Genomic DNA, 27,769 nt, shown 5'->3' on the forward strand with positions numbered 1-27,769 from the left:
GGAGTTTGCATGTTCTCCCCGTGCCCGCGTGGGTTTTCTCTGGGCACTCCGGTTTTCCTCCCACATCCCAAAAACATGCAACACTAATTGGACACTCCAATTTGCCCCAAGGTGTGATTGTGAGTGCGGCTGTTTTTTGGCGACCGGTTCAAGGTGTACCCCGCCTCCTGCCCATTGACAGCTGGGATCGGTTCCAGCACTCCCCGTGACCCTCGTGAGGATTAGCGGCAAAGAAAATGGGTAAGGTATAATCCAAATATTCTTTTGGGAGTTTATTTAAGATTAACTGACCTACTGTAAATACAATGAACTCCAAAATACACTTTTACATAACTTATTTTAAAAAAATATCAGGAAAAAATGAAATTAACAATACATCTAAAAAAAAAAAAGAAGTTTGATTCCCCAATTTTAAGACGAATTTAAGGCAACAAATCTAACATGACTCATGTAAATGCTCGCTGTCTCTGTTGTCATGTGATCATCAGAAATCCTGGGGTGCTCAATGGGTTGATCAATCCATCGTGAAGGTCGTGTTGGTCACGTGACGTTCTTCTTTTCCTTTCGGCTTGTCCCGTTCGGGGTCACCACAGCGTGCCGTATTTTTCCATTTGGAAGTGTGCTTGAGGTTGGCTGTCAGCAGTTACTGTCCGGACTGGCGGATTCACTTCAGTGCAAGTCATCGGAGTCAAATCAGGTAATGACAAAACATTTTTTTTACAATGTTAATTATGACGTGTTGTGCAAGATTGCCTCACGCCGTCATGCGTTTTAGCTCATTGGTATTTATCTACACCCCTGGTCAAACTGTTTAAAGACAATATTCCTCAGCGTATTGCAAGGAATTTAAAGATTTCATCATCAAGAGGTTCAGAGAATCTGGAAAAATCACTGCGTGTAAGTGCCAAGGCCAAAAACCAACAGAGTGCCTGTGACCTCTGACCCCTCAGGCAGCATTGCATCAAAAAATGACGTCAATTTTTAAAGGATGTCAACACATGGGCTCAGGAACACTTCAGAAAACCAATGCCAGTAAATACAGTTTGGAGCAACAACCATAAGTGCAACTTAAAACTCTACAATGCAAATTGAAAGCCATCTATCAACAACACCAAAATACGCCGCCAGCGTCTTTCGAGTCTGAGCTTGTCTAAAATGGACTGATGCAAAGTGGAAAACTGTTTTGCGGTTCCGATGAGTCCACGTTTCAAATTGGTTTTGGAAATTGTTGACGTCGTGTCCTTTGGGCCGAAGAGGAAAAGAACCATCCAGACCGTTATGGATACAAAGTTCAAAACCTGGCTGTGATGGTGTGGAGCATTGCTGAAAGGTACATGCAGATTTTGGAAAAACATATGCTGCCATCCAAGCAACAGCTTTTTCATGGACGCCCCTGCTTGAGTGTGGCTTCATAGTAAAAGAGTGCAGGTACTCGAGTGGCCCGCCTGCAGTCCAGACCTGTATCCCAGTGGCACATTATGAAGCGTAGCAAATTACAACGGAGACCCCGGACTGTTGAACAGCTGGACCTGATCCTGTACTTCAAGCAAGAATGGGAAAGAATTCCCCCCAACAATGCTTCAACAATTACTGTGATCAATTCACAAACATTTATTGGATGTTGTTAAAAGAAAATATATTTTTATGACAGAAACCTGGCATGTGTGCAGACCACCATTTTGATGAGGATGAGTGTCACGTGTGGTCCTTGCAGGTGCGCACGTCCAACACCTGGCGGCAGTCTCTGCAGCGGACGGCGCAGCACCAGTGGAACTTGCATTCGCACTTGACGCTGCGGCTGACGCGGGCCGTGTCGTAGCCCCGCCCGCAGCACATGACCGAGCAGCCGTCGGCTCCCCGGGACGTCGCGTTGCACCGCCGGCCGCCCGTCCCCACGGACCCTGCGCGGGAGACACACAGTCACGGTCGCCGTGGAAACGTCCACGCAAATTAGCGGCAGGGATGGCGATTCCGCTGCGACCTGCGTCGTGGTCGCGCGTGCAGAAGTCTGGGGATCGGTCCGAGTAGACCAACTGGTTCTTCCCCGGCGCCGCCCGTCTTCCCGCCGCCGCCGTCAGCGCGGTGAGGGCGGCCCCGTAGTGGTTGACGGCCACGTGGACGGCGCGCTCGTACATGCCGCGGAGTTCGTCTCCGGTGCGGCGGAAGTCGGCCATGGCCAACCAGCAGGTGCGAACGCTGCAAGAGCCGCTGACGCCGTGGCATTTGCACTCCAGGCTCAGGAGACGCTTCACCGCCTGACGTAAAGTCACGTAAGAGACACTGACACGCGTTCGCAACGCAGACACAAATCATACACAATTTATTGTAAACAGATTCAAGATTTAATACATTTCCCGGCCCAACGAGGTGTGCGATGATCACAGATGGAAAAGACCACGTGGGGCAAAGTCCGTCAGTTCCTGATACAGTACAATCTCGGTTCTCGACCACAATCCGTTCCAGAAGGCGCTTCGAGAAGTGATTTGTTTGAAAACCGACATTATGTTATGTTATTTCTGGGGGGTTTTTCGCGGTGCGTTTGAGTATCGATTTTCATTTGAAAACAGAAGCAAAAAAACAGGGACGAGAATGACTAATTTGGAAAAACACTGAAAATGTCTGCTTGGGGGGGGGGGCGCGCCCACTTTTAGGCATGAAAATTTTTTATAAAACACACTGTTAAATGGTGACCTCTGGTTACTTCTAACAATGTGTAAATACAGGGCAATCATAACATTTTTGAAAACTTCAAATATGAGTCCAAACAACCCAAATAATTTTGCCAAACTTCAGACATAAAAATGTAGACTGAGTGAAATTTATGTCCAATAGTCTACGCCACTTACAAGTTATACTTCAGAAATATGTACACAAGTATGACCTACGGGGCCAGTCCTACAGATAGGCTTAATCATATTAACAGTTGTCAATGATATAATATTTGAGAAATTTACGTCACGTTACTTTTGCGTTTCCCGGTTTGGATACGCTCCTGGATATTTTTTTGCTCCTATCGGAACGCGGCACTTTGCCGGGAACGTCCACTTTTTGCATGTGTTCGGTTAGACACGTTGATACAGTTTTCGTTCACATCCGCACGGTTACGGAAAATTCTCACCCCTGGAAAAAAGTGGTGGAATTTGAATTTGAAAACTGAGTATTCACTGCAATTGTAAACCTCAGAGGCCATGAACCCGCTTGGCCCGAGGTCGCCTGCCGAGCAAGAGAATTCACAAAGCTTCCGCATCGCATGTCTTGAGGTCAAAATGGGAAGGTTTTGAAAAACAATAGTTTTCTCCTTACAATGGTCAAAGAGGCAAACCATTCGAACTTTCAAGACAGATTTTTTTAATTTGAAAATGTTTGATACTGACAGGAGACGATAAAATCCGGTTTTATTAGTTACAATGTGAGAAACTAACTGTGCCTCTCACCCTTACTTTGAAACTTTATGGCCCCCCCCACACTTTCTCTTGAAATACGGACAAAGTCCCAAATGACATCCAATAAGAGCCCAGCCCCCCCCCCCCCGGCCATCACCTTGCGTCCGGCTCTGTTGTTGTGCAGGTTGACGCGGGCGCGCACGTCGGGCTCCTTCCTCTCCTTGGCGTCCACGAAGGCGTGCCCGAAGCGCGCCGCGTGCTCCACGTGGTCGCTGCAGCCGCCCCAGTTGAAGGCGCCGGCGCGGTCGCGCCAGGGGCCCGTCTTGCGCGGGTCGCACGAGCACGAGTCCAGCTCGCCGCGGCTGCACGCCCGCGCCAGCGCGTGCACTGCGCCCGCCGACGAGATGGCGTAGATGAAGGCCACCTCGCGGCTTCCTGCGGGGATTTGGGGGGGGGGGGGGTCCACACAAACTTATCCTTCTGACGATGCCCTCGCCTCTCATGCCAGCAACAAAGTTGCACAAAACCCACTCAAATGCCAAACAAGTGACTCACACCGCAAAATACAAAACGATAAACACGGAGCCATATCATAAGCAAATGATAAATAACCTGCATGTATGTAAATAGAAATTACAACACAATAAATACATATACTTGCAAATGACACACAAAGCAACGTGCAAATGATACAAATACACACAACCAACGCACACAATGACATGAATAACACACATATTACATAAACATGCAAATCCCACATTAATCCCATACAAATGACACACACAAAGATTTTTTTTTAAAAAGTAAAACACATTTGCATTTCTGTTTATAAGAATATTTCTTGTCTTCAATGATTACATTTAAAACATTTAAAATGTCTAAGTTTTTTAATCGTATTCCTCTTCATTTTTGAGCTTTGAGACATGGTCGAGTTCTATTTTTTTTTTTAAATCAAATCAACCAAATTAATACATAATTACAAAGGAAATGTGTAAAAATCCTACTTCAATTTTTCAACTTTTTTACATTTTTACACAACTACTAGTTTACTGTACTTTTAAAATACCTTATAAATTGAATTCAATTATATTAAAAAAAGTATATATTAATATGCACACATGCATATATACATATACGTTTATGTGTATATATACACATTTTTTTAAATTGAAAGTTTTTTTAAATAAGCTAAATAAGTTTCTAACTTTTTTCAAAATGTCTATGTATAAATTGAATTTTTTTTACTTGAAAAATGATTAATACTCCATAATTGCTTCCATTAAAAAAAAAAAAAAAGTCTCAAAAGTAAAAACAAAACCAAAAAATGGCATTCATCTAATTTCAACGGGGAAAACAGAATCTGTTGAATGGCTGACTTTTCTGATTCTGATTTGTGATGGGCCCCCTCCACCCCCCCGCGTGCCCACCGACATCCCCCGTCCCAGACTCGCCTCGCAGCAACAGACGTCCGAACAGGCTGTGGTCCCGCGCCACCGTGTTGCAGTTCCAGCGGTGGTTGCGAAACTGGTGCTGGCACTCGGCGATCCAGTCCTGCACGCCGGCGCCGATGGCCTGCATCACGCGGGGATGCCGGCGGCACAGCCGGCGCTGCTCGCTCACCAGACCCGGAACGTTGTCGCACATCAGGCCGGACCCCAGAGTGCTCATGTACCTGCGCGGGACGGGATCACGTCATTAGGTACACCGACCGCCATCACCTCAAAACATATTAAGTACAGTGTATATAAAAATATATTTAGCCAGATTCTGCCTCCAGTGGTCCTCAAGGTCATTTGAGTTTGAGACCCCTGGTAGTGCATTTCATATACAAGGAAGCTAAATGTGCTTTACATGATTAAAAGCGATTAAAAACAAAGAAATTAAAACTGAAAAAAAATGACTACAATTTAAAACTACTTACAGTGCAAGAAATAACTTTTAAAAATGTTAAATGTATTCTAAAAAGAATGAGAAAAAAAGTGTTTTTAACCTTGGCAGATGTGACTAATTCATTCCATTTTTGTGGAGCATGATAGCTAAATGCTAAAGACTTTCATCAGCAAGAACCCGAGGAGAGTCTAGTCAGAAGATCATTACAATAGTCAAGTCTCTTTGAGATAAATGCATTGATGAGCTTCTCCTGGTAAAAGGTAAAAATGCTTTAAAATAATAATAAAAAAAAGTTAATAATAATAATGGGAATAGGTATTCATTATTAAAAGCTCTGTTAATGTGGCACTTTCTCAATATTCAAAAATGTTTGTTCTCAAGAAAGTGTAAAGACCAAATATTTACATTAAAGGTCTGTTAAATTTTAAAATTGTGCAAATTAGATTTTCTTTGGCGGCACGGTGGAGCAGCTGGTAAAGCGTTTGTCTCACAGTTCTGAGGACCCAGGTTGAATCCCGGCTCCACCTGTGTGGGGTTTTCATGTTCTCCCCGTGCCTGGGTGGGTTTTCTCCGGGCACTCCGGTTTCCTCCCACATTAATTGGACACTCTTATTTGCCCCTCGGTGTGATTGTGAGTGTGGCTGTTTGTCTTTATGTGCACTGCGATTGGCTGTTGACCTTGCCTCCTGCCAATTGACAGCTGGGCTAGGCTCCAGCACTCCACGTGACCCTCATGAGGATAAGCAGCAAAGAAAATGGATGGATGGAAATAGCTCTAATAAGTGAGGATGACATTAGACGGTGTACTTAGCTTCATGCCCACGGGAGGATTAAATAAGTGAGTGGCTACAGTCGAGGTGTAAGATTATTGCAAGAGGTGTTGAAACGTTGGCCGTCGAGGGAAAAAGCATCACGAGACCAGTTGAGACTTGTGAAGATGTCTTAAAAGACTTCAATGGGGGAGAAAACAAAATTTAAGCTGCAAGAACATTTGGTGACAGGTCAAGTGTAATCATGTTAAATACAAGGCCGTGCGGGAAATCATCAGCATTTGTGAAAATGCTCAGTACAAATTTAAATCCTAGCGAGAGACAATTTATACAGCAAATACACTAAAACATGAAACCGTCACAGCAATAAAAGACTTGGGAGCGAGCGTTCCGGTCCAAACTCACCACCAAGACCCATCGACACACAGCGCGCACAAGGTCACGCACACGCACCAGCGGACTCCGCACGCCGAGGCGTTCATGACGGCCGGGTCCGCGCTCGCGTGTCCGCGGGGAGCGCGAGCGGCAGGCCAGCCGAGCGCGTCCTCGCGTCGGAGCGAAGTGCGCTACTCTGGAATGTTCAGAGCGCACGATCCATTTATACGCGCCGTACACGCTGGCGTTCGTTTTGCGCTGGGGCCAATCAGTGCTGGGAAGATGACTTGACCTCGTGATGTTTTGGCTAAATGGGTGGATTATAATCATAAGCGTTATTTTGGAATTAACCGCATAGTTCTTCTTTACAAAAATAATCAACTGACAACAAAACACCATCAAATGTAAATATATAATAAATAAATGTGGCATGTGGAAAGCCATATCATCTTGACATAATGACAAATGTGCACAATTATGATATAATTGTTCCAAAAATCTTTTTTTTTTTTCAAAGATCACAAAAATGTCAAATCCACAACCAACTTGCATATTTCTGCTTATTTTTCAATTTTGTTTCAAGGAACACTTTCTCCATTTTTAACTTCCTTTTATTTTTTTTTTATTTAACTATTATCAAAATCTTCATCTCGAGACCATCTCTCATAAAACAAACTTCTACATTTGAACATATTTTTTTGTTAAAAAAAAATAAAATAAAATACTGTGCGTCTTAGAAGAGAACGTAGAAATAAAAATGCCAGGTTAAACACAGGTGTTAAAATGAATTGAGAACGTTCCTTCACTTGCGCAGATAGCGGCAGCTGAAGAAGAGGACGAGGGCAGCCCCAAGCGTCCCCACGACAACCCTCGCTAGGGGTGGCAGCTTCCTGTTGCCGTGGGCGACAGGCGGCGGAGGTCGACAGTAGTTCGGGGCCTCGTTCATCTGTGTGTGAAACACATCTATTTTATTCCACTTGGGGCTCCACTGGACCATAATCATCAGTCAATCGTGGCATAGTTCCCCCACCTGTAGGCTCAGACCTCCTTTTACTAGTCTGGAATCTCTTTCATGGCCTGGGACTCACCTCTCCAGATCAGCAAATCCCGACCTTGAACTAAATCGTGGTTCTCGAGCTCAGCCGTGCTTTTCCTCTACGACCTGGAGCCCGTTCTAACTAACTAAGACCACCCTCCCAAGGTTTCAAACAACTCTGCTGCTACTACTTTTCTAGGCTGGGACCACCACAGTGGGTTGAGCCCGTCTTTACTTGACAAGGATGTCCAGATGCCAGTTTTGGTATCTCAATGCAAAGAACATTTGCTCAGCAAGAAATACCTCCTCCGGCTATTCCCGTACCCTCCTCTATAAACTCGGATCTTGAGATGCCAACCTTGTGCTCGAGTTGGCAGTTCTAGGCGGGGAACCAACCTTTCTACACTAGGGCCCGCATTTACTAGTCTGGACACTCTTTCCTGTACTGAGTGAGACCTCTCGTTCTAGTCAAGGACTTCTCTCTAGGCTGGAAACACCATAGGTGGGAGTGCCCACCCTGCGCTAGGAACTACTTTCCAGATTTATTTAGGACTACCTCACCTGAGTTGGGAACCTACTCAGTATCCTAAGGCCGGGAGCCTCAAAAACTAGGAACCCCAACGAGGACTTATACTGAAGACTCACATTTCAAGGCAGCAACCCACCTTCCTGGGTTCTCAGACGTGAACCCTCTCTGCACTAGAAACGACTTGACCTGGGTTTGGATTCTGATCCTAGACTAGGTCAAACAGTTTTAGGCCAAAGAGTGTATGCATTGTACAATATCTAATGGCTGAGAACAAAATAAACAATTTGGTCTGGGATCCCCACCACAGGCCTCTGGATTCCGAGACATCTCCCCAAGAGAGGAACAAGACACCAAAGCTCAGAGCCAAACAACTCATTTGGTCTGAGGTAGCCACTTTGGACCGTGCTCCCCTCCACCTTAGCCTAAGGAACCACATTTCTAGGCGGCAGCCCCACTTCCTGGACTGGTACTCCCAGTGCAGTCTAGGACCCCACTCAGTCCAATAGGGCTCCACTGGTCTTCAGATTTGTGCTTTACAGAGCTGAGGATCCACAGTCCCAACCAACTCCAATTTGTCTGTGCTGCTCCTTCATCTCCTTTTCTCACCCCTCAACCCAAACCCTAACCCATCAGCCATCTAAACTCCGTCACCCCGCAATGATATGCCCCTGCAACCCAACACCCCGCACCCCACCCAGTCTTCCCTCTCCCTGGTCTCTGCGTGCTGACAGGGCCATGTCACGGCAGTGCTGATTTATGGGCTGTGAGGATTCGCTTCTTTCAGACTCAAGAGTCACTAGACTATCTGATCAGCTACGAACACACACACACACACACACACGCTACAACTTGTCAAAATTCAAATCCACTGTGCAGACGTTTTGCGGACCTGGCAGAGCAGATTGTGCAGGCAGTTGACTTCGGTCTGCAGGTCTTGAATCTGCACCATCAGTTGGCTGCACACGGCCTCCGCCTCCCTCTTGTGGTCCAGTGTGAAGACCAGCTACACCCAAACAATAATTAGCACACAAAAGCAGCACAACCGCTCCCACGCATTGGGAGAGCCAATATGACAAAAGTCATAGTAACGCCTCGAAACCTTTTTGCTAAAACTGCAGATCGGAAGGAGGGGGCGGACGGTATTTATTTGTACAAAAACATATTTGGAATGACAAGTCAGTAATATTATCAATATATACCAAACGCAAGTCTTTTACACTCAACACTTTATTAACAGGGTCTTGCTCACCTGCAACCGAGCACTATAGACTATTTTCGACCGACGTCACACACCTTCGGGATTAGAACGCGGTCGCCATTTTGGTTTGAGTAAACAAGCGTACGACTGGGGGACGCACTGCTACGTTATCGGTTGTAAAGCGTCTTTCTTTCGACTGCCAGCTGTGATCAAGAACCAGAGTGAGAAAACGGAGCAGTTAGCAACCAAGCGGCGACAATTGTGGCTGTCTCGTATCAGCAGAGCCAATCTAGCAGCCAAGTCATTCCCTTACGTCCGAGTTTCCTCGGAGCATTTTGTTCTTGGTCAGTATTTAGAATTTCCCACCTACTTAGCAATAACTAAGTACTGTGAAGGAGAAGTATTCTTTAGGGCCAAGGGCCTCCATATTACTCATGTGTGAATGCAATGCATGTCTCCAAAATTTGTATTTTCTGTTTTATTATAATAAGTTTGCAAAAACGAGCTAACGCACCGCGAGCTGTTTCGAGTTGAGTTAAAAATGTAGCTGTGGAAGTGGAGAAAAAGGTCCGGGCTCCACTTGGGACTCGTGCCGGTTGAACCTCTCTCTCTTGGTAACAAAAACGAAAATAATCATCTAGACCTTTTACTTTTTTACCACTTTTGTTGGTATAATCAACATAATTTAACAGAACGCTGACTGTAATCACGCGGTACATATTTAAGTTGCATTGTGCGGTACACTAATTTTAGCAGTGTGGAGCACTTACAATGAATACCACCACAAGACGGACCTAGCCATTGATGAATCGGTTGTAGGCCTCCAGATCTTTGTAAATCTTTAGTTGGTCCACGGTATAAACGCTTGTCGAGAAGAGGAGACAGTTACTGACGCCCACAGTTCGAAATCCTTGCTCCATTTGTGTTTCTTCGAGGCACATGGGTCGATATTGTCGATCAAAGCGCACTTCTTGTCGTAACTGTTTCTTTAAATAGCATCTAATGAGCACCGATAACTTTCCAAAGTCTTTTTAGCTATCATGTGTCACTTTTAAAAGTCGTACGAACATTTGTGTAACTCCGATCTGTATGCAAAAGCGAGAGTGAACGGCGCGTCACTGGAGTGAACCCATCCAACATGGCCACGTGCCCTGGTCACGTGGTCGAAAAGTCTATAGATGTGGACGCTGTGCCATTTTTTTTAGTGTGCATTAACGCCACCTACAGGACTGGAGTGAAATGCCGCACCCCCTCTCCCCGCCGCAACCGAACAGGTAAAAACTGAACCTTTTGATGTGATAGAATTGAGCAGCTGTGCCGGCGTACCTTGGAGACCTGCAGGGGAAAGTGGCGGATTGTGTCTTGAACGATTTCCGTCAGGAAGCAGCATTGCTGCTTCAGCTTGAGCAGGAAGTTGAGCAACTCCTCGCTCCTTAACAACAACAACAAAAAAGCACAGTAATCCTTGAAATGTTTTTTATGCATACAAATGAGAGTTACTCAAAATGTTGAACGCCTCAGCAAACAGGTGGCCGGCCGTTCTCACACCCAGCGAACGTGGTCTTCAGATGATAAGTGATTTGCATTCATCAAGCCGCGTACCTGACAGCGGGGATTATCGATCGTTGTTATTTTAGGGATACGTTTGCCTCGGAGGAGGCGCACTCTGTCACAGTAAGCAGTGTAAACACTGTCAGGCAACCTGGCCTCCCTTCTCCCTGCTCCCAGTTTGTCTAGCATGCCGATGACAGCACACCCGCACAAATATGTAATGTTATGATATGCTTTGTTGTTTTGCAGAGGGGAAAAATGTGAGAGACTGCCCGCCTTTGTTTTGTTTTCATTTATTGTTTTTAATTTTAACGCTTGTAAATTAATTAATCCCTGTTTTGGATGTGCTACAAGTCAGAAATGGGCCAGCTACTCAGACACTTCTGAAAAAGAAAGTCATCAAAGTTCAATTTTGGATTATACAAACGTAGAAATGGTTTTGAGATTTCTGGGGTCGATTTTGGTTTATTTAAAGCAGGGGTGTCAAACTAATTTTTCTTGCGGGTCACATTATTATTCCGGTTTCCCTCAGATGGCCATTATGACTTTGAAACATAAATATTTAGTCATCTCATCATATTTACATAATCAATTTTGTGAACTCGTTTTGGAATCGGACATCACGAGTAATGTGTTTTTCAACTATTCATGTTCGGTCACACAAAAAATTCTTGTAATATCTCAACTTTATCATTTATATGTGACAATTTGAAATTTTGGTACAGATTTTTACTAGAGTCATGGAAATTCAAATTCTAGATTTGGCTTCGCGGGCTACATAAAATCATGTGGCAGGCCGGATCTGGCCCCCGGGCCTTTAGTTTGACACCTGTGATTTAATGTAACTTTCAGGTGGTAATTAACTTTCTAAAACTTATGCATTTAAATGTTCATTTTTAAAAAAATATTTATTTAAAATGTTTGTTTTCATTTCAATTACTTTTTTTTTTAAATACAATTTCAAATGTTTCCGTTTCCGTTATATTCTTGGTGACATTGTTTATTGTCCATATCCAGAGTTTTGGATAAATTAGACCTTCATATTGTAAAGTTGAATTTTTGATTTTTCCCCACGAATTAATTCCATATACTATATGATATATCAAATATACACAATTTTTTTTTATTGTTGTTCCAGTTTTACACTGCAAAAGCAGTTAAGTTGCTTAATATCACTTGTCGCTTAATAAGGTTTTTTTCTGGGCAGATGAGTAGAGAGGCGACCGAGGAGGAGGCCTGGTCCCGGTCAAGCCTCGGCCCATCCTTCTATCTCCTGACGTCCATCCGCTGAGCCCACACGACGTGATGGGGTGCGCCGAGGCGACTCTGCTGTAAGCTCCCGTCGCCTCTCTCCTTACAAATCATTAAATCTACACTCCAACCATTACTTTCGGACTTGGTGAACGTTCAGATGAGCACACATGGGGTTGAGGGTTGAGGGGGAGTAGTGAGGTGCCCACAAGTGTGATGGACAACTTCCAGTTAGGGAGGACAGGCAGTCTTAAGTCTTAAGCCCGCCACACACCGCCGAGCGACACGGCCGAACCAGACTGAACCTCGGCGACTAGTTCTTAAGACGAGCCACTGGTCGGCCGACTGTCTGAGGTGATTAAAAATTTGAAGTGCCGGTGCACGGCGTTGCAGGAGCCCTTTGATTAGAAGATGTGGTAATACAAACCCATTGTCATTCACCCCAAGTTCTTCAATAGTTTTCAGTTCCACTTCGTCCAAGTGCATCTGACGCAGGGCGCTCAGAACCTTCTTCTGGTCTTTTAGATCTGTGATTCCAACCTATCGTAAGACAACACTGGTCTTAGCTCATTTGCATAACGTTTGTATTTGTAGTCTCTCGTGTACCTAAATCAAGTCACTTCCACATTTAATTTGACAATCTTTAAACTTGTTAGTCACATTTTCTGCATTATACTGTACATGAACACATATTTACATTGTTTACTGTTTTTTTTTTAAACATAATTTGCAGTAACTGAACTATTCAAATAAAATATGGATGCAGTGCATTGTCTATATTTACATGCTATAATAGGGTCTCCGAGGTCATATTTTGTTAGCTCTCATATGACTAGATAAAAAAGGAGGAGGAAGAGTGAAGCTCCAGGGAGAAGAGATAGCGAGGGTGGATGACTTCAAATACTTGAGGTTAACAATACGAAGCAAGAAAGAGTGTGGTAAGGAAGTGAAGAAACGGGTCCAAGATGGGTGGGAACGGTTGGCGGAAGGTGTCTGGTGTGATGGAAGAGTCTCCGCGAGGATGAAAGGCAAAGTTTATAAAACAGTGGTGAGGCCGGCCATGATGTACGGATTAGAGACGGTGGCTCTGAAGAAACAACAGGAAGCAGAACTAGAGGTAGCAGAAATGAAGATGTTGAGGTTCTCGCTCAGAGTGACCAGGTTGGATAGGATTAGAAATGAGTTCATTAGAGGGACAGGCAAAGTTGGATGATATGGAGACAAGGTTAGAGAGAGCAGACTTTGATGGTTTGGACATGTTCAGAGGCAAGAGAGTGGACATATTGGTAGAAGGGTGCTGAGGATGGAGCTGCCAGGCAAAAGAGCGAGAGGAAGACCAAAGAAAAGGTTGGATGAATGTTGTGAGGAGGACATGAGGGCAGTTGGGGTTAGAGAGGAAGATGCAAGAGATGGGCTAAGATGGAAAAAGATGACACGCTGTGGTGACCTCTAACGGGACAAGCTGAAAGGAAAAGAAGAAGAAATTACTAGATAAAAAAAAAAAAGTTCATTGTCTAATTATTACACCTCACAGTGTAATTGCTGTTTTATCTGAGAGTCCCAGACTTAAGACATCCTTTGTCTTTTTTTTCCCCATACATTTTCTTCTTCCACTTTGTTGTTGTTGCGGTTTGTTTGCCTCTTTCAACTTCCCACTCTGTGAATCTCCCACGTAAAGTCTGTTCTTCCTCTTGCTTCCCTTTCGTACTTGGGTGCCATTAATAGTGGCCTGTGTGTCCCTTGCGCCTTACAATTAAATAAACAGCTCCCCAGAGCAGAGAAATTGTTGCTACGAGGTACTCGGATTAGTCGAGGATTCGCGTTACCCCTAATATCACTGCAAACTACAACCACAAAAATACAACCTCCATTATGATGTTAGTCAAGCAATTTTGAATACAGCTAATTAATCTACATGACGTACCAAGGCTGGTACCAAGATAAGTAGAACTTGAAAATAACGGCTCGCACTTGTTGTGGATGTAACATACCTTCCATGTACACAAGATTGAAAGTTCACAAAAAGCTGCGATACATGAAGTGATGCTTATTGGAGCGTACCAGCGTCATACTACGTGCGTACTACGTCATTGCAGTTTGCAGTCACCCTGTACCTTGGCCAGGTCCTCCTGCTCCATAGTCAGCAGCTCACCCCAAGCGATGTCCTTCTCCTGTGAAGGAACACGGCACAACTTGAGCGAATGGCAAGAAAAGATGCACCTCCATGCCCGACAGCGGCACCTGTCAAGCTCTGGTCGAACCTGCGTTCATTCCAGCTACCGTGCCACAAAAAAAAAATGTAAGCAGCACACCTCATTACATTATATATAATGTACATGTAACAATGTTTTGGAAACATGATTCAGCTGTACAAGTGATTTTAAATAGAACAATTATTTTAAACCTAATCTCTGAACATCTACGAATGATTTTAAACGTACATGGAGTATTTATTTTTCCATGTGTGTTGTCATGCTTTCAAAATATATCCATGGGAATGGTTTTAATGGTTGCAATGGTTTAAAAGAAATTATTTTCAATGTCCACCTCAAAGGGCCAATTTTGAACAGTGTACATAATGGTAACAATTTTAGAGATTCTTACATACAAATGATTTTAAAAATATACGTTAGAATGATTATTATGTCATTCATGCAGTTTTTTTTAATCTATAATCTATTATATCAACCCCTGTACATCAATGGAATGATTTTAAACATGTACACATTTGTATGAGTTTAACATAATGTATAGTTCAGGTATGACCTTGAACCTAATTTAGAAACATTTCAAACATAATATTAATCAAAGGGGTGATTTTAAATATTAGGAATAGCTGAGAGATGATATTTAAAATCCAGGAAAGAGGCATCCAAGATGGATTTTTTTTCTTTTAATCCCAAAGATGGGAAAATATATTTTCATGCCTGGAAAGGGTACAAATAATGTAATAAGTGGTGACGTACATGCATGATGTCGGCCAGATAGCCAAGATCCAGGCCGTGAAGGAAGAGCTCTAAGTCATTCAGCTTGGGTACGCTAGCGTGAAAAAGAGACAGTATGAATTTGAATAATTACTTTAGTTAATTTCTATCAGGCTGAAAATGTGGATTCCTGCAGTTGTTGAGAGAATTCAGTAGGGGGCAACAAACACACAACATCAAACTGTTACGAAAGCAGGACAGCCCGAAGCAATGTGTATCCATGCATATTTTGCAACTATCTATGAATATATTTTCAAATCAAGGTTACGTTACAATGCTTTATTTACCTTTCCACAGAAGATTGAGGCTGAGGGTTGGTATAGATGCTTGTGCAAAGTGATTCCTCAGCAGAGTTGATAGGCAGGACAGGATTAATGTTGGAGGACAGGATCCTGGAGATCTACATGGTGTGAGGAGTACACCCAACATTGTACGTTTATAAACAACCAGGTGTTTAATGCACTCAATTTACATTACAACACAAAAATGTATTCATTAAATAAAGGTAGAGATTACAGCCGACGACGTGCACATGCAACAGATGTGGCAAAATCATTCTTCGCTGGGTTCTGTGTGAAATGACATTGCTGGTCTGTGAATGTCATAATTATAATTAACTAGGTTGCCAAAAATATGGCACACGTGAGAGATTATTAGGGGTAAAATGGCCGAAGGTTGGAAGTCAGACAAGCATTTTAAAATCAAATCGTGTGTATATGTATAGTACAGTATTAGCAGACTGGGTGCCCGGGAGTTTCCAAATGTGTCTTTTGTGATCATGATAAAGTACGACAGAGACTGATAAGAAGGACGGACGGTCAGCATATAAGGCAGTAAAATGATTGAAGTCTCACCTGGTGAGGCCGGGTTGCTCACGGCGTATGTCTTATATTGGTAAATACGGTGGTACTTCTACTTACAAAATCCGTTCCAGAAGTCGTTTCATAACCTGAATTTTTCGTAAGTAGAAGCCCATTTTACATGTAAATAGCGTAATCTGGATTTCAACCTATTGCAGGTGGGTCTGGGAAGCGTCTACCGTGATAAACGGGGGCTCACTCTAGTATACTGTACATTCCTAGTTGGGTATTTGTCGTATTTGCTCCATGTAGAGTCAGAGTTGAAGGTACCTGAGTGTGGTTAAGAAGCGAAGCCAGCTGAGCGGGGGTCTTCCCTGCACTGGTCGTGATGCTGCTGTCTGCTCCGAGCTGGAGGAGCTTTAGCACGGCCTTTTCGTGGCCGTGGTGCACGGCAAATGACAAGGCCTGAAACGCCACATCACCTTTGTTATACACACTGCATAAGTGTAGTTGCAATAGTGTCACATACGGTGTATCCGTTGGCATCCTGCATGTTGAGATCAGCGCCATACGATGCCAGCAGGTTAAGGATCTTGCAGTAATCCTTACTGGCAGCCATCATCAAGCAAGTCATTTGACACCTTAAAAAGAGCCACCACAAATTATAAACTGGGTGTTAATGCTCAAATTTGAAACCTAGGACCACCTTTAACACCCCAAACAAATATGGTGCATTCGCTGTCCCACGCAAACACCTTTCAAAAAATAAGACACAAATCGATATTAAGTCATCAAATGTACCCCCAAGGTCCATACACATGCAATGACAAAAACGTCATTGTTTTGCAATTTAGCATTGTCCATCTGTCGAGTACATGTGCTTCAAATTTGGTAATAATTAGACATTTCAAAGACAAGTTTGTGTTTGAGACCTGGAAACATCCCAAATGACTCAAACAGCTGGCTTGTACCAAAATGGGAGACCACCAAAACTTCCCTTTTTTGAGGTTCTACTAATTTACCAGCTGAAAACACAAGAAAAGATCGATGGATTTCAGCAATTAAACGTGATGGATGGTGCCCAACCAAATACACACGACAATGTAGCGATAGCTTCATTTCAGGTAGGAATTATTCTTCTCAATCTCAAATTTCCAAGAAGTATTTATAATGCCAAGTTGGCTCATTTGAGAACAATGCGTTAAAAAAAAAAAAAAAAAAAGACAGGGAGTCATCTCTAACGTACGCGGAAGCGTGTTGCAGCCACACGTTAATCTTTGGTAAACCTCTCCCAGACACTTAAAATCTGCATTGTTCTCAAATTAACAATCAATGCGTATTTAAAAAAAGAAAATAAACCGTCGATCAGACAGAGGTTTACCTAGGTTAATGAGTGGCCGCAACATGTTTCCGTGTACGGGGGCTGAAGTGTTTCTTTTCTTTTTTTAAAAGCACATTAGACTCATCTGAGAACAATGCATATTTAAAAACAAAACGTCAATCACGCAGAGGTTTAATGTGTGGCCGCAACACACTACATGTAAGGAGGAGCCCACTCGCTGTCTTTTTTTTTTTCCTTCCAATCATAGTTAATGAATGCGAGTTTATGTGAAAGCAGGAGTCATTTATTTAAATATTGGTATTTGTATTGAAAAAATTTGAGTGGCTCTATCACTATGTGGGATTTATTCTTGATTGAGAACAGATCCAGCAACGAAGTATTTGTATGCGTCCGGACTTTTCTACGCTTTCAAACTCTTCCGTGTAAATCTTGACGACTTACTCACCGGATCCACGTGTAGATGCAGTTGTCCAAGACAAGCGGAAGCAGGTTAACAGTTCAATTTCTTATCGGCGAAAACATCGACTTCGGCATTAAATATGGGTCTTCTATGCCAAGTGTCTCTCATTTTTTCACGTACCTTCGTTTATTACCACCTTCTAAATGTTTAATGGTATCGGACAAAACTCTGGCCGTTGTGCTATAATTTTTGCTATTTTTGTGTCGTCTCCAACCGACTTAGCATTGAGCAATGCTTTGCTTGTCCGGCAGTATGGTGACTTCGGTGACATAGCTGCACGAGCTCTAGACTGCGCTTAGTGCTTGAAGATAGCTGGGATAGGCTGCGCCACTCCTACGACCTGTGAGGATAAGCGACCCGAAAAATTGATGGATGGATGGTTCAACTGCGATTCAAATTTCTAATTGTGGGAAAATCTAATTGCCAACGGATATTCAGTCATAACTAGTTCCAGAACCCCGCACACTGCACGACAGCTTGCCCATCTTCGGTTAAGTCATGTTGTGTGTGACAGGTTTTTAACATCCAGCTGTAACACAAATGTACACCTCTTGACAAATCCATTCATGGTCTACAGAATATAGCGTAGGCGGGACGGGACACACCCCTGGGTCAACCCCCGTAGATGAAGACAATTCTGGATCCAATTCCTATAATCATGCTCGAGAGTGACAAACACTGTACATCAATGACTTTTTACCTGTCACACCTCAAAGGCGAACTAAGTGTTGACTTACGGCGGTGATTTATTCAGTCGTCTGGGAAAGTGTGCGAGCTGTGCAAACAGCGTGACGGCAAACAGTCATATTAATCACCTTCGAGTAGACAAAAGTTAATGTTTTATGTCAATTTGCGTACATTCCTCGCTACCTCACCACGAAGCACTTCCTCTTTTGAACAGTGGGAATCGGACCGGTCGCATTGTTCATTTCTACAGTCAGTGTGGCAGCCCTCACAAGGTCTTTCTCATACAGCTTCTGTCCGAGTGATCCAATCATTGGCACCGTAGATCATTCTTATCTGTCCAACTGTCCGACCAAAGGTCAGTTGAGCTTTAAGGTCTAATCGTGATAAATAGACGTCACAAATTCAAAAAGAAAGTTCACGCCTCCTGTTATGTAGCGGGTCAGACTGACCAATTTGTAAAGTAATAAGATAGCTAAAGCGGTACTTCTCAGTATGAAACTTCATTGTGGGTTTGTAAGCATAACAATCATACAATGAAAAAAGTTAACTCTCCAAAGTGGAGAAATGGATGCACTTGATTCTGTGTGAAAGGGTAATGCAGGTTAATGTTGGCTCTGTGTGAAAGGGTATTGGGCTACACCAGGACAGTTAAGGTTAACATCGACATTCACTGTTTTGTTATTTACAGTATTCTTGCCAGTATTCTAACCAACTACTTTATACGACACACTAAGACGGTGGTGCTGACCTGTGTAACTAGCCGATTGCACACAATTGCAGCGAAATTTACTGGATTCTGTGTGAAAAGCAAATGTGGCTTAATGCTTCTTTTCAACTCAGATACAGCAATTTTCTTTTTTTTCTTTTTTTTTTTTTTTTCAAAGGTTCACTCTTCAATTGCAACCATTTTAATGACAATTCTTTTAGTCTTAAACACATTTCACATTGCCTGTGAAAGGTGACATTTTGCCCAAGCTCTGTAAGACAGAGGCTATTCTTGCATGGCGATTCATTTGTCAGATTTGGTGGAGAATGTCTTAATTTATTCTTCTTCTTTTCGTTTCGGCTTGTCCTGTTAGGTCTCGCCAGAGCGTGTTATCTTTCCATGTCCTCCCTCACAACATCCATCAACCTTTTCTTTGGTCTTCCTCTCGCTCTTTTGCCCAGCAGCTCCATCCTCAGCACCCTTCCACCAATATACTCACTCTCTTGCCTCTGCACATCTCCAAACCATCGAAGTCTGCTCTCTCTAACCATGTCTCCAAAACATCCAACTTTGGCTGTTCCTCTAATGAGCTCATTTCTAATCCTATCCATCCTGCTCACTCTGAGCGAGAACCTCAACATCTTCATTTCTGCTACCTCCAGTTCTGCTTCCTGTTGTTTCTTCAGTGCCACCGTCTCTAATCCGTACATCATGGGCATCATCAGCCTCACCGCTGTTTTATAAACTTTGCCCTTCATCCTCATGGAGACTCTTCTGTCACATAGAACACCAGACACCTTCCTCCAACTGTTCCACCCCGCTTGGACCTGTTTCTTCACTTCCTTACCACACTCACCATTGCTCTGGATTGTTGACCCCAAGTATTTGAAGTCGTCGTCCCTCGCTATCTCTTCTCCCTGTAGCTTCACTCTTCCTCCTCCATCCCTCTCATTCACTCACATATGTGCTGTTTTACTTCGGTTAATCTTCATTCCTCTCCTTTCCAGTGTGTACCTCCATCTTTCTAATTGTTCCTCTGCCTGCTCCCTACAGATCACAATATCATCTGCGAACATCATGGTCAAAAGGGGATTCCAGTCTAACCTCGTCTGTCAGCATATCCATTACTACCGCAAACACAAAGGGGCTCAGCGTGGAACCCTGATGCAGTCCCACCTTCACCTTGAATTCTTCTGACACACCTACGGCACATCTCACAGATGTTCTGCTGCTCTCATACATGTCCTGTACTATTCTAACAATTCTCCACCACACCAGACTTGTGCATGCAGTACCACAGTTATTCTCTTGGTACTCTGTCATGGGCTGTCTCTAGGTCTACAAAGGTACAATATAGCTCCTTCTGACCTTCTCTGTACTTTTCCACGAGCATCATTAAGGCAAATAATGCAACTGTGGTACTCTTTCAAGGCATGAAACCATACTGTTGCTCGCAGATACTTACTTCTGTCCTGAGTCTAGCCTCCACTACTCTTTCCCATAACTTCATCATGTGGCTCATCATCTTTATTCCTCTGTAGTTTCCACAGTTCTGAACATCGCTTTTGTTCTTAAAAATGGGGACTAGCACACTTTTCCTCCATTCTCCATTCTCCTGGCATCTTCTCTCCCGCTAGTATTCTTTTGAATAAGTTGGTCAAAAACTCTACAGCCACCTCACCAAACTGCTTCCATACCTCCAATGGTATGTTATCCGGTCCAACTGTCCTTCCATTTTTCATTCAGTTCAGTGCATTTTTTAACTTCACCCTTATGTCTTTATTCAACTAGAGCTCCAGACCAGTGGGACTAGGAGCCGCTGTGCATGCTCACATGTGCATAGCAGCTCAAAGCCACTTCCGGCCTCAACAGACGAGTAAATGTGAGCGCATGTGAACAATTGCGAGTCCACGTCGTGTTTGTTGAGACTGTTTGTTTACACTGAAGCAGAAGGCAGCTGGTATTAATTTTTGGTCTGATGCTCCTACGTAAGCGACGACAGCGGGGGGAGGAGGTTTGATGGCGTTTAACCACATCAACGTAGACTTCTCTTTGAGCTGTGGGGGGTTTGTTAGCATCTTTGCTATGCCGGTTCGCTCAAATATTTGGTCAAGCAAGGAACTGATCACTTGGCACTGGTAAAGTGAAGCGTGTTAGTTTGTAGGCTAAACAGGACATGCACAATCAGTTTGTCGGGAAATACAGCGCAGTCTAATCTTAGAAAATGAAACACATTCAACAGCAAAACAAGTTTTCTTTAAAATGGCCGATAGTTTCCGACAGTGGTCGCAGATGATGGCAAATCATGAGCAAGCGCTAGTTTATCCTACAATGCAATAAAAATCCAAGAGGTCGTAGGAAGAAACTAGTACTGACACTTTGGAAAGAAGAACTTCAAGACACAATGAACACCTGCCATCGTGTTCATTTGTACTTATCATTTTGTACTTAACAGAATAGCAGTACTTTGAAACAGTAAGTCATGCTTTTATTAAATCGCGACTGAATTACAGGAATACTAATAATAATTTTGGAGTCAGCCAGTCCTCCCTCAAACAACTCCAGTCTGTCTCAAATGCTGCTGCGCGCTTCCCAACTGAAATTCATAAGTACACAACTCCTTAACTGGAACACATAAGAGGGCGCACATAGCTCAGTCTATTTTAGGATTCTGTAGTCCCCCCCCATGTGCCCTGTGATTGACTGGCGACCAATTCATGGTGTACCTTGCATCTTGCCCGAAAATACTATCTACATGATTTCTTGATTGAACATGTTTGTACATAATCAGTGAAAATGAACCAAAATAAATGTGATTCGCCACAGGTAGCTCAAGGTTTAACAAAGGAGGTACTGTATGACCATTATATTACCAGGTTGCTTTGAACAGGTTATTACCCTAGTAGATAAAACTGCATATTATGCTTTTTAATTTTTGTTTGATATTTACATTTATTTAATGATCTTAATGTGGAAAACTATACGAAAATGTAAGAATTTTTTGGAGGTGGACAGTACTTTTTTCATTGCACTATACTGATGCCTTGTCATCAGAAAACAAGCATCAGGGGGAATGAAACTTCCCTGTTGACGACAGACTCACCTGTTCGCCATGTTGAGATCAGCATTCCTGGAGAGCAGAAGGTCCACACAACGAGCAATTTTGTCCTCGTCGGCAGATGCCCCACAGGCAGCCATGAGCACTGTCCTTCCATCTGTAGACAGTAATAGAACATTTGCTCACACACAATATATACATTTTTAGTTTAGTACAAATCACGATGAGGTTCCTACGCAGACAAACATTGAGGCATGACTTAACGCCTCGAAATTCATGAACTTTAGACCATCATTCTCGCATAAGTGCATCCAATTTTGGTAGTAACGGGACAAAATTTCTATGGGGACATTTTTCAAGGACCTGTGGAAAGGAGCCTAAATTAGAACTAAATGCAAGTTTTGAGGCCCCTAGGCTGGAGTCCATTATTATAACTAGAGATGCAACGATTAATCAACAAATAAGTGATTTTCAAATGAATATACAACTATTGTTTTATATATACATACATTTCTATATATATATATAAAAACTTAAAAATGTTGTCACGTTCCCTCATGGGAAGCAAGGGGGGAACTTTCACAATGTCACTAGATTAGCATCTTTTGTTCAAGATGACGTCCAGAGTTGTTCATACGCTGTTAAGAGCGATCCGAGACCCCCGGCGCTGCATTCAATCCCCACTTAGTTCCAGAAATGTGTTTGAGTGTGTGTGTGTGTGTAATGTGTATTTGTGTTTGGGCTCCTCCATCTGTATGTGTGTTACTGTGTTTTTGTTGTTTATATATTCTTTGCGTAGGCGCAAACCAGACGGGGCAGCTTGCGACTGCATGGGCTCGAAGTAAATAAATGCTGATCCCGAGATTTTGGCGAGCGGGAATGGCAGCAGTGTGACGAGCGGGATGTGTGTCGTTCATGCTTCATACTCGTGGATTCACTTGGGCAAATGAAAGCCATCGGCACGTTTGTTTCTTCACCTGCCTCCAATGTCACATCCATGAAATCGTCCTGGACTCACTTGAACTTTTGAAGGAGTTCCAGCAAAAAAACTATGGAGGTTAACTGTGCCTTGTGTTAGCACGATGGCATTAGGATTTTGCATAATAAGATAATAGTGTATGAGAGTTATTTTAAATATCACACAGGCACAAGGTTTACCTTGGAACACAAAAAAAGGCATGCCTTTTGAGTTTTGATGGATTGAAATGACTACACATATGACACTATATCTTAATCAAGTTTTCCATCCATCCATTTTCTTTGCCGCTTATCCTCACAAGGGTCGCGGGGAGTGCTGGAGCCTATCTCAGCTGTCAACGGGCAGGAGGCGGAGTACACCCTGAACTGGCCAATCGCAGGGCACATCGAGACAAACAGCCACACTCACAATCACACCTAGGGGCAATTTAGAGTGTCCAATTAATGTCGCATGTTTTTTTTTTTGCGGGGGATATGAAAGCAAACTGAAGTGCCCGGAGAAAACCCACGCAGGCACAAGGAGAACATGCAAACTCCACACAGGCGGGTCTGGGATCGAACCCGGGACCTCAGAACTGTGAGGTCAATGCTTTCAAGCTGAGGCACCATGTGCATTTCATTAAATAAGTGGTGAAGTAATAACTAAATGAATCATACAAATTAACCCTTTTCGGGCATGTGATGCAAATTTGCAACAGGTTTAATATAATTGAAAATTTTAAGTCCAGAGTATCATTTTCTGAAAGTGTCAGATTTTTCTCACTGCAAAATTTTATTTGGTTCAGACTGGGTTAAAAAAAACTAACCTTTTTTCCCATCAAATAAAAAAAAAATAATAATAAAACAAATCAAATTATTTGAATAATTTGAATAATTTTTTTACCCTCATCTACTAATGAGTGCTGGCCCATTTCTCTATTTTATGGCTCGCCGTCGTAAGTGAACATACCCTCAGATGAAAAAAAAAAAAAAACCCACAACATCCAAATACTTTTGTCCAATTTGAATGTCAATAAATGTCATGTTTAGCACTTCTTTCTTTTACTTTGACAGTGATCCATCCATTTTCCATACCGCTTAACCTCACTCAGTTCGCGGGCATGCTGGAGGATATCCCAGCTGACTCTGGGCGAGAGGAGAGGTACACCCTGAACTGGTCGCCAGCCAATCTCGTGACTGATAGTTGATAGTCACCTATTTCCTGATTTTGTTCCCATTACCTTAAACCAGGGATGTGAAATATTTTGTTGAGAACCACAATGTTGGTTCGATTTCCATCTGAGGGCCGTTATGACGATGAAACCATATAAATGTGTTTTACATATACACAACAAACTGATGGATAACTAGTTTTGAAATCTGAAGGATAATAATTGTTCAAGTAGCTCTAAAATTGTACTTTCGTTTTTTTTCAAGATGCTAAACCTCGATGCAAGACATGCATGAATGACGCCACAGCGGCTCTTTGGCTGGACTAAAAACAACTCCCAGAGCGTTTCTGCAACATTTCCTCTTTAGCGTCATCGTAGTTAAGTAATGTCAGATGAAGGATGTTGATGCAGATTGCTCCGCGGTGTTCGGCTTGTGCCGTATGAAAGAATGTCATCAATCTCATCGATTTATATTTTATTAGCAGTCAGAAAATAAAATCAACATCTGATGATCATTAATGATGGGGATCTGTGAATTTTTAAATGGACTCGTTTGGGTGTGTATTATAATATTTCATCCATATAACTATCATGTTATGACTACAGAGGCATGTTTCTTTGTCTTATCACTATTTTTGTCAGATTATCACATTTTCATGAAAACTACTTAAGACATACAATATGATTTTACTCACATAACTATCCTCATGACTTTTTTTCAAAAAAATAACTTACCTGTTTTTTTTTTAAATGTACTTTGTCATACACTATTCTAAATGTATTCAGTTTTAAATTATATGAAAATGACAACATTTGTAAGAGTACAGGTATAACTTCATATTGAAAATAGATTTTTTTTTTCCCGACTTGAAAAATTTTACTGACTTGGACTTCATTCTCATAATTGAAAAAAAAAATCATCTATAAAAACAATTTTGAAAAATCAAATGTATTCATGCAAAATCTTGTTTTTTGGGGGCAGGAAATAGAAAACTTATTCCCAAAAATGTTGTCTTGCATGGCATTTGTCAAATCTCATTAAAAAGATTTTTTCGAAATAAAAAAAAAAACTCAGATTAGTAATGTTAAGAAATACAATCAATATCACTCAGTAATTTCATATGAATGGGAAAGTTATTGTCAAAAAAAAAAGATTTTCTCTTGCCACTTCACTCGCACTGATATTGAAACTGCTCGTTTTGTCTCAGTGGAAGTTAAAAGTTTAAGTGAATCTATATAATCAAGAAGAATTTATTTTTAGTTTGTGAGCGAGACCTTTGCTGAAGTTGGCGTTAGCTCCCCGGTCCAGAAACACTTTGGCCATTTTGTCATCCGCCACACTGACAGCATACATCAGAGGAGTCCAGTCAAAGATCAACTTGCAATCCACGTCTATGCCTGTGTACAACATCAACGATATTACTACGAGGTAAACTTATAACCTGTACACAAACACATTTAATGTTGTGTGTTATGATTGAAAAAAGCTTCTTGCCATTGTCCAGCAGCTGTTCAATGGCACCAACTTTGCCTTCATTGATGGCCTTTTTCAGCAAAGAAAATGTATCTTCAGGATCTGCCACGGCATAATCAACACTCTGTCACAATAACAAATAAAATCATCAGCAGCAGCACCAGGAGCGTCATCATTTACAATGCAGTGATTCAACAACGTACAAGTTCTTCAAGTTACGAGCTGACCATTATTGGACTAAGGTACCGTAATACCTCACGTGGGCAAGCGGAACTACAGTCACGGATGCACTTTCAGCAATTTTTTTAATAGGACAATCAGTTATTAGTTTTGCCTCAACACTTAATATCTTTATTTTGTGACTGCACTAAGAGGAAGTTTTGACGTTTCATATTTTGCTTTTCCTAATTCAAACAGGATATTTAAATCTAATGTGTTTGCATAACTGTTTTGTACTTCACCACTAAGATGAAATAGAAAAGATTTTTTTTTTTGTATTTAGTTTGAATCACAAATTCATTGGACCAGTATAAAAAGGTATCATGTTGGGCAGCTTTTATACAAACCCCCCCAACTGAGACAATCTGTATGCATGCTTTTTTCCGTTAATGCATCGCCAAAGTATCGGATCAGTACTCTGTATTAAGAAGTACTCAGAATCAAGTAACTATATGGATAGGTTTCCAATTACGCCATCTTGTGTGTCACAGAGGTCAGAGAACACAGGTGATAGGTGAAGCCGTGATTTTTTTTTTCTATCCTTAATTTGGTGATGATGTCATTGGAAACCTATCCATTGGGTGCCCCCCAAAAGAAAATAAATGTGATTGGGAAATCCCTACTTTAAAGGCCACCATCAATGACTGGGTCATGTGGGACAGACTACATTGGTTTTAGAATCTTTTGTTAATATTTTGGTTTATTCCATTCCAAATAATCATGGAACATTTTTTTACAGTGATTGCAGCTTGTTGGTAGCAGCATCTGTCGATGCAAACTGCATAGATTGATCTATACTTAAATTATCTTTTTTTTTTCGGCTGTTTCCATGCCGGTGGATACCAATGTGACATTTGTATTTGTTTTAATGATGTATGTAAATCCCAACAGGTAGAAATACTTACAATGACTAAACTCAAATCGTGGCCACAGATTTACATAAATCATGTCACCAACACTTACAAACATCCACAATTCATCTTACAATAATTCCGCTTCAAAATTATGCTCTTTTGTCTGTATAAAAACAAAGAAAGTGAATTTAAGACCTATTTGTATGGATGAATTATAAGAACTATGTTAAAAGGTATGTTGCATACTACCAATATCCGAATTTACACATTTCCCATTTGATATTTTTGTCTATTTAACATTCATGCTGTGATTAAAAAATAATACGATACCATAAATAGTCCACCAATTACTGTTTTTTTTCCTCCATTGACTAATCCCCTTTACCCTGATTGTTTGGATGACTATTTTTTATTTTTACAGTACTTGAATCACTGCATTTTTTTTGGGCCACGCTGCACACCAACAGTACAGAATTGAGGCAATAGGACACTAAGCCTTAACCAAAAGCTTACGATACTAATCATTGTTTAATCATTATAAGAACTTCAGCGAAATTATTTATGTTGTGCTGAATAATATCTAAGGAGGCGTTTGATGACAACCAACGATCAAAGTTAGCTCTCCAGGTATCCAGCAACACGTTATTAGCATAGCTAAAGGCGGTAGGCTAGTAACTTCCGGTACCGCTATGCCAAGTTATCAATCGTTTTTCCCCAAGTCGAACTTGCCTGAACGTCAAAATGGTTTTTGTTAGGGGCCCTTTCGCTGTACCAGTCTTCGTCGCTGTTATCGCTCTCGTATCCCGCTGGGTAGAAACTCGTTTTCAAGTGCTCCATGTTGACGTTACCCACTCAGAGAAGCTGACTGACCGAGCCCTTCAATCAAGACAGGCGGCGCTAACTGCATCCAGGTACGACCAACCCCCGCCCCCACCCCCACTTTTTTTTCAGTTATTATAAATTTCCATCATATTTTGATCTAAACAGCTCATTAATTTTATCTTGTTCTATGACTGTTTCTAACACCATGTTAAATTGTTTCAAAAGGTACTGTACAAATTGTACTGTAC

At 42.2% G+C, this 27,769-nt stretch overlaps 2 protein-coding genes and 1 long non-coding RNA gene across 10 annotated transcripts; 1 reads left to right on the plus strand and 2 right to left on the minus strand.

Moving 5' to 3' along the window:
• Positions 1-246: 246 nt before the first annotated feature.
• wnt2 (wingless-type MMTV integration site family member 2) lies at positions 247-6,583 on the minus strand. 8 transcript variants are annotated; one of them, XM_061821526.1, is made up of 6 exons: positions 6,452-6,583; positions 4,838-5,058; positions 3,541-3,818; positions 1,982-2,255; positions 1,656-1,901; positions 1,401-1,535 (listed from the first exon to the last, which is right to left on the minus strand). In XM_061821526.1, the coding sequence occupies exons 1-5, from the start codon at positions 6,526-6,528 to the stop codon at positions 1,696-1,698; spliced, it is 1,056 nt and encodes a 351-aa protein (XP_061677510.1). In that variant the 5' UTR covers positions 6,529-6,583; the 3' UTR covers positions 1,401-1,535; positions 1,656-1,695. The 8 variants fall into 8 exon arrangements, with proteins under 8 accessions (XP_061677508.1, XP_061677506.1, XP_061677510.1 ...); XM_061821528.1 differs by having other exon boundaries at positions 1,404-1,540; XM_061821529.1 differs by having other exon boundaries at positions 1,491-1,578.
• A 640-nt stretch (positions 6,584-7,223) lies between these two features.
• asz1 (ankyrin repeat, SAM and basic leucine zipper domain containing 1) lies at positions 7,224-27,609 on the minus strand. Its single transcript, XM_061821521.1, has 13 exons — positions 27,429-27,609; positions 25,648-25,750; positions 25,428-25,550; positions 22,069-22,180; positions 16,300-16,411; positions 16,101-16,235; positions 15,258-15,370; positions 14,953-15,025; positions 14,101-14,157; positions 12,414-12,526; positions 10,511-10,616; positions 8,876-8,989; positions 7,224-7,367 (listed from the first exon to the last, which is right to left on the minus strand). The coding sequence occupies exons 1-13, from the start codon at positions 27,534-27,536 to the stop codon at positions 7,224-7,226; spliced, it is 1,413 nt and encodes a 470-aa protein (XP_061677505.1). The 5' UTR covers positions 27,537-27,609.
• LOC133501685 (uncharacterized) lies at positions 20,025-24,704 on the plus strand. Its single transcript, XR_009795239.1, has 3 exons — positions 20,025-20,670; positions 20,757-20,847; positions 24,418-24,704. It is a non-coding gene; the product is annotated as an uncharacterized LOC133501685 (long non-coding RNA).
• Positions 27,610-27,769: the final 160 nt, after the last annotated feature.

The sequence above is a fragment of the Syngnathoides biaculeatus genome, chromosome 6, assembly GCF_019802595.1.
Source record: "Syngnathoides biaculeatus isolate LvHL_M chromosome 6, ASM1980259v1, whole genome shotgun sequence".
Classification (NCBI taxonomy): Eukaryota; Metazoa; Chordata; class Actinopteri; order Syngnathiformes; family Syngnathidae; genus Syngnathoides; species Syngnathoides biaculeatus.

Excerpts from the sequence above, each read along its gene's own strand:
- wnt2 (XM_061821522.1), bottom strand. The coding sequence starts at position 6,528 with ATGAACGCCTCGGCGTGCGGAGTCCGCTGGTGCGTGTGCGTGACCTTG. Across the intron at positions 5,059-6,451 it reads TGTGTCGATGGGTCTTGGTG|GTACATGAGCACTCTGGGGT; the intron begins GTGAGTTTGGAC and ends CGTCCCGCGCAG. Across the intron at positions 1,541-1,655 it reads GTGGTCTGCACACATGCCAG|TACAGGATCAGGTCCAGCTG; the intron begins GTTTCTGTCATA and ends TCTTGCTTGAAG.
- asz1 (XM_061821521.1), bottom strand. The coding sequence starts at position 27,536 with ATGGAGCACTTGAAAACGAGTTTCTACCCAGCGGGATACGAGAGCGAT. Across the intron at positions 22,181-25,427 it reads TAACGCCAACTTCAGCAAAG|ATGGAAGGACAGTGCTCATG; the intron begins GTCTCGCTCACA and ends TACTGTCTACAG. Across the intron at positions 12,527-14,100 it reads AGCAGGAGGACCTGGCCAAG|GTTGGAATCACAGATCTAAA; the intron begins GTACAGGGTGAC and ends GTCTTACGATAG.